At 47.8% G+C, this 6,989-nt stretch overlaps 1 protein-coding gene across 1 annotated transcript in view; it reads right to left on the reverse strand.

Moving 5' to 3' along the window:
- The window catches only part of Frg1 (FSHD region gene 1), a 31,261-nt gene extending 28,049 nt beyond the window's left edge, over positions 1–3,212 (reverse strand). Inside the window, exons 1-2 of the mRNA XM_042700625.1 lie at positions 2,982–3,212; positions 1,633–1,703 (exon numbers count right to left, since the gene is read on the reverse strand). Of these exons, the coding sequence (XP_042556559.1) occupies positions 1,633–1,703; positions 2,982–3,043 (133 nt within the window). The 5' untranslated portion in view covers positions 3,044–3,212. The remainder of the gene's footprint in view (positions 1–1,632; positions 1,704–2,981) is intronic.
- Between the last annotated feature and the right edge of the window lie 3,777 nt (positions 3,213–6,989).

The raw sequence follows: 6,989 nt of genomic DNA on the forward strand, positions 1-6,989 counted from the left end.
TCAGCACCACATAAACAAAAAGAAAAAAGCCGGAAGTGGCGCTGTGGCTCAAGTGGTAGAGTGCTAGCCTTGAGCTGAAGAGCTGAGGGACAGTGCCCAGGCCCAGAGTTCAGGCCCCACGACCGGACCCCCAAAAAAAAAAAAAAAAAAAACCAATGAAAATTAAATTAAAAGGAGCACCAAAGTGGGAGAAAGGGCTGACACTGCTATCAACTGTTGGCAAGAATGCCCCATCAACAGGAACTCCCATTCCTTTCTAATTCTTGGTAGAACAGTAATATGGTGCAAATAATTGGCAAACTCTGGTAATTTCTTTTCTTTCTTTTGCTAGTCATGGGGCTTGAACTCAAGGCTTGGGCATTGTCTTTAAGTTTCTTTTGCTCAAGGCAAGTACTATACCACTTGAGCCATAGTGCTACTTCTTGCCTTTTCTGTTTATGTGGTACTCAGAATTGAACCCAGGGCTTCATGCAGGTGAGGCAAGCACTCAACCATGAAGCCACATTCCCAGCCCCATTTCTGTCAATTTTTAATACACTTAAATATTCACCTAACCTTTTAACACAGAAAATCCTTATCTACATTATTACCACTGATACTATCTTCATTTTAGGATGAACTTGTTCTTCTAAAATATTGATTTCGGGGGCTGGGAAGGTGGCTCAGTGGTAGAGTGCTTGCCTTGCATGCATGAGGCCCTGGGTTCGATTCCTCAGCACCACATAAGCAAAAAGAAAAAAGCCAGAAGTGGCGCTGTGGCTCAAGTGGTAGAGCGCTAGCCTTGAGCTGAAGAGCGAGGGACAGCGCCCATGCCCAGAGTTCAGGCCCCATGACCGGACCCAAAAAAAACAAAACAAAACATTGATTTCCCCGAATATACTATTCCCTCTTTTTCTTTTTTTGAAACAAGGTCTCACTGTATAGCTCAATGGGCTTGAACTTGTTATGTAGCACAAGCTGGCCTTCAATTCAAGTACATCCTATCTCAACTTCCAGGTGCTGGGATGACAGGCTCAAGTGACCTATCTCTGTTTTTCATAGGTTTAAAGTAGCTATAATTTATGCCACTTCAAAATCTAACTTATCATGTTTTAAAACTGAAGACATTTACTTTAAAATACAGATATAGAAAGGAAAATAAATGAGTAATTGGTGTGTTTGAGACAGATGGTTTCTAGTACTATTTAGAAGCAAGAAGCTACCTTGATGCTCTAATTCTGTTTAACTGGAATTTCCATTCATTTCACTTTTTACAAAACAATTATTTTTATTGTGATTACACTTCCCTTAAAGGCAAATTGCTGACTCGTACAATTAAAATGAATGCACTTTCAAAAAAGTTTGCAAAATATTTGGTTTTAGAATGCTCATTTATAGGTATGGTATATAGTTAGCATCTGACTACCAATGAGTCTTATAGTGCCCACTGAATCTGAGTCAGCCTTCCTTTTTTCAGCACAGTGTTCGGATAATGAAGTGGTATCTACTATGCTTGAAAAAGAAAAGGAATCTGCAACTATAAATGATACGTAAGCACTTTAAGACAAACAAAAGTCAAAGCAGGAAAACACTTTATACACAATCTCAAACAAATGTTAATTTTTCTCTAAATAAAGAACTGAGAAGACTCACCAACAATATCAAGCTGAGTTTCTTCATCTTCTTCTCTTTTTCTTTTCTTTTCTTTACTCTTTTTCTTCTTACTATGGGAAAAAGTAGTACGATTAGATATATTGTTGTGTATATTAAATATCACTAGATGGAAGCTTACAAGAGTCTTTGAGCTGTTCACTACTCTATACATGTAAATGATTTTTGATTATTTGCAAAGATTTAAAATTCCAAAAAGTTGTTCTGGTTTTGTGTCCCCTGTGTTAAGTGCGTCTGCCTGGCCTTGAATTTTTGAACAAAACAAAACTTTCTGTGAATCAATTTTGTCGTTTGTAAAATTAGGATAATACTGGTGCCACTGGCTTTTGCATGTAATTCTAGGCCCCGAAAAGGGTAATAACACGGTGCAATTGTTGTAAGGATTAAGGGTTGATAGGTATCTGTGACTAAAGCAGGCCCAGACTCTTTAGAACAGTTTAGAATTTCTAAAAAGGGTCAAACAGAGTTTTCTTTATACTCAGTAATCCCACTCCTAAGTACATACTCCCAAGAGAAAAGGCAGTTCATTCTCAGACACTTAGTTAAGAACGTTCACCGCAGCAATATACCTAGTGTCCCCAAAGTGTCAGCAACCCGAGTATTCAGTAACACTAGGTCCCCGGGCCCTCGGAGCCCGACTCCCCCCGTGACCCCCGACCCCTCTCAGATTCCGACTCCCCCCGTGACCCCCGATCCCTCTCGGAGCCCGACTCCCCCCGTGACCCCCAATCCCTCTCGGAGCCCGACTCCCCCCGTGACCCGGCCCCCCGCGGAGCCCGGGGCTCACCCCCCCCCCCCCCGCCATGGCCCCGGCCCCCCGCGGAGCCCCACTTCCCCCCGACGGCTCCGGTCCCCCGCGGAGCCCGGGGCTCACCCCCCCCATGGCCCCCCGCGGAGCCCGGAGCCCCCGATGGCCCCCCGCGGAGCCCGGGGCTCGCCCCCCCATGGCCCCCCGCGGAGCCCGGGGCTCACCCCCCCCATGGCCCCCCGCGGAGCCCGGGGCTCACCCCCCCCCCATGGCCCCCCGCGGAGCCCGGGGCTCACCCCCCCCATGGCCCCCCGCGGAGCCCGGGGCTCACCCCCCCCCATGGCCCCCCCGCGGAGCCCGGGGCTCACCCCCCATGGCCCCCCGCGGAGCCCGGGGCTCACCCCCCATGGCCCCCCGCGGAGCCCGGGGCTCACCCCCCCCCATGGCCCCCCGCGGAGCCCGGGGCTCAATCCCCCCCGCCATGGCCCCGGCCCCCCGCGGAGCCCGGGGCTCACCCCCCCCATGGCCCCCCGCGGAGCCCGGGGCTCGCCCCCCATGGCCCCCCGCGGAGCCCGGGGCTCACCCCTTGGCCTTCGCGCCCTTGAGTACCAGCTTGGTGGGCTTCACGTAGGAGTACTCGGCCATGCTCCCCACCCGACCTCCGCAAACCGCTGCGAGCCGACGTCAGGAGCAGCGACCGCGGCGAAAGCAGAACGGCCCCGGAGCCGCGCCACGTCGCGGAGGAGCGAGGGCTCCGCTCAGGAACCCGCCTTTCCCATCAACACACCGGCCGCGCCGGAGACACCGAGCCAACCGGACCACTCACTTCCTGTTTTCATCGCCTGCCGTGGCGGCGGGCGCTACGGCGGCTGCCGAGGGACTAACTACGGCCCCGTTTATTGGTTCGCTGTGGCGGAAGTCCCGGATGTTAGGCCCTCGCAGGGAGGAAACCCGGGTTAGAAGCACCCTCTGGTGGACGCCGGCGTGTCAATGGCACTGGCCGGGGTCTCTTCCCACCTTTGAGGAGGCCACCTGCCAGGCCTCCGGATGAGCCTGAGGGTAAAGTGTAAGTCTTTGCTCCCCTATCGTCCCTCGCACACAAAACCTTGTCTCCAGCGAACCGACCGACCGGGTTGAGTGCCTGAAGCAGCCAGCCTGGGGCCGACGCAGGCTGGGGCGGCGGCGGCACCGAGGCCAGCTGCGGGTCCGCCAGTCCTGACCCTGGGGCATGCTCTGCAGCCAGTTTAGCCCCAGAATCGTTTATGGCCTTGTTCCACTAGGCATGAGGGGACGGGGGGGCCACTTTCCCCTTAGCCGTTGCCCGTGCTGTGAGGGATTTGGAGGCAGTACGGTGGAGGTTGGACCGATCATGAGAGGCCGTCCCAGTCAGTGAGGAGACAGGTGTGCATCAAAGAAGGGGAGGCATGCGCAGGAGCTCTTGGCGCCTTTCGAAGTGCTCCTTGCAAAAAGCTTCCTCTCATGTTGACCTTTAACCCTCCATCAGCAATGTGCACACCCTTCCCCGGTCCCTACCCTTATGTACTCCTCTGAAACATTGCCCAAATGACAGATAGTTCTAATAACTATCAGGGCTAGAGGGAGATAGACACACGACAAGGGAGCAAGTGCACTCAGAACAAAGGGTTGAAGAGCGATGTTGGGGGACAGTCCCTAGTCAGAACAGGTTAGCCAGAATGGATACGTGTGCGATTCATTCAGTGTGCGTTGGGGTGGGAGCTACCAAACAGATTTCAGACCGTAAGCCTTGCTGAGATCTGCTTTGTTGAGATCTGAGTTCTGCACATAGTATGTAGATTCTAATGTGATGTCAGTGGCTGTTCCAGGTTGTGTCATCAAATGGCTTGGATTTTATCATGGGAAATGAGAGATTCAAGGCCAAAGTTGGCTCTGATATCTGGATAATTCTAAAAGTCCATGCTAAATACACTGTACAAGCAGGATTAAGGTCTGGCCTATCCTGCCATACTCGAATTTTAGTCTCTATATTCCATCTGTCAACAGATGTTTAATTAGCCCTTGTACAAACTATATATCTAAGCTGCCAGGTTAAGCAGAGGCTCTTCTTGCTGGGAGACTAGTCTCCAACTTGGCATTGCAGTTCTAATATCTGAGGACATTTTGCAGCCTTATATTCTTCTTCTAATCCTGAATAAAGAACGTGCGAAATACTCTGATCCTCTAAAGAAGTGGTTCTGCTGATCTTTCGGGGGCTACTTTGTCTCTTAGGGGACAATATCGAATGATGGGATGCATTATTTCTTAAAACAACTGGGAGGAATAGGAGTTGGGTAGAGGTGCTTACTCCATATGTGTCAATGTGCAGGACAGACCTCCACTACAAAGAATTGTTTAGCTAGAACACTAGCAGTGCCAAAGATATGAAACCACCCTAGGGCTTGATTTATTTTCTTTTGCCAGCTTTTAATCCTTTCACCCCCAGTTAAATTATAATTCAGGTTTTTACTTTAAGAACACCTCAGGCACCTGCTCATTTTCAGTAGAGGTTTTCCCATCCTTAGAGATTCATTGAGGCTGGGAAAGTGACCTGGCACTTGCCTAGTCTATGTGAAGCCCTGTTTGACCTCCAGCACTGCTAAATAAATAAATAGCATATGGACACAAACATACAGTGCCTGTCCTCATGGGGTTTCACACTAGTGAAGGAAAATGTTAAGTGCAGACAACAGAGGGGTGTTCAAGCCCTACTGCTTCTATTATGGTCTATATGAATGCTGTTAAAGCATTGAAGTCAGTTCGGGACAAAAGCAGAGATTGATAATGAATATATGTAGGTTAGGCAAAGTGGCACATGTTTGTAAACAGCTTTTCAGGAAGTGGCGATTGGGAGGAATGCAGTTAAAGGTCAGCTTCAGCAAAAAGCAAGACCTCATTTCAACAAGGCAGGCATGGTGTTACACTCCTGTCAACCCAACTATGAGGGAGGTTATGGGTAGGAGGATTGTGGACCAAGACTGGTTCTCCGTGAAGGCAAGGAGTCTCTGCCCCAAAAATAAAGCAAAAAGACCTAAGGATGTGGCTTATGTGGCAGAGCACTAGCCTAGCAAACTGAGGTCCTGAGTTAACATCCCAGTTCCACTATCAAACACAAAAGGAAAAATGAATGCATCCAAATATTGTTATCTGGTCCACATTTTTCCATTGTGGAAAACAATCTGGCACCAGTGGTTTATGCCTATAGTCTTAGCTACTTAGGCTACTGAGATCTGAGGGTTGGAGATTGAAGCAGAAAAGTCCGTAAGTATCTTATCTCCAATTAACCAGCAAAAGCCAGAAGTAGAAGTGTGGCTCAAGTGGTAGAGCACCAATCTTGAACAGAAATGGCCAAGTAAGCACTATAGGTATTTTAGCTACAAATTAAAAAAAATTAGAATAAATCTGCTCTCTGAATAATAATAATAATAATAATTTTACTATGAAGACAAAAGAATTCTAGACTTCTCTTTTTGTGGAACTGGGATTTGAACTCAGGGCTTTGCACTTGTTAGGCAGATGCTCTGCCACTTGAAACATACACCTATCCCTTTATTGCTTCTACTTTTTATTTATTTTATTTTTGGGTCCGGTCGTGGGGCCTGAACATTGGGCCTGGGTGCTGTCCAGCAGCTCTTCAGCTCAAGGCTAGCACTCTACCACTTGAGCCACAGTGCCACTTCCAACTTTTTTCTTTTTTCTTATGTGGTGCTGAGGAATCGAACCCAGGGCCTCATGCATGCAAGGCAAGCGCTCTACCACTGAGCCACCTTCCCAGCCCCTTGCTTCTACTTTTTAAAAAACAGGGTCTCACTTTTGCCTGGTGGGACCAGCTTTGGACCGAGATTTTACTTAGGCTTCTTGCTTTAGGTAAGATTACAGGTTTGTCCCTCATACTCAACCTCAACTTGTATGTATCTGATAACATAATCTTAAAATATATAAGCAAATTTTGGCAGCTCCAGATGATAGTTAACAATACTGTACGGTGTTCCTGTAATCTGCTAAGAGTACAGATAAAAAATGCAAGCTTTTCTCCACACACATACACACATATACCCTACATAAACAATGGTAATTATGTAGAGATGACATGTTAATTTGCTTGATTGTGATGATTGTTTCAGAAGGTATAGCTGGCAACATTACTCAAGTGGTAGAGTGTCAGTCTAGCAACTACAAGGTCCTGAGTTCAAATCCCAGTAAAAAAATCAAATGGTATAACTTATGCAGATTTTGTGTCTTTTATCTCAATGAAGCTATTGAAGAAATAAAGTTGCTAATAAGTAATGACCACAACATATAGGACGCCCTAACCAGGAGGATGCTATAGGAAATAGTCTCTGAAATTTGAATAGGTGTGGCATGAGAGGATGTTAGGTGAGTAGTCACAGATTGTCCTTTAGACGGTATAAGTAGGTGTGGGTGGAAGCTACTTGGATATGGGTATGTGCTTTAGACTATCAGCTCTGAAGCTTTTTGGTTTCAGAAACACTTTATACCATTAAAAAGTTACTGAGGGAAGTGGCGCTCTGCTTCAAGTGGTAGAGCGCTTGCTTTGAGTTGAAGAGCTCAGGGA

This window comes from Dipodomys spectabilis, unplaced genomic scaffold (genome assembly GCF_019054845.1).
Source record: "Dipodomys spectabilis isolate Male_0828 unplaced genomic scaffold, ASM1905484v1 ptg000009l, whole genome shotgun sequence".
In the NCBI taxonomy this organism is placed as follows: domain Eukaryota; kingdom Metazoa; phylum Chordata; class Mammalia; order Rodentia; family Heteromyidae; genus Dipodomys; species Dipodomys spectabilis.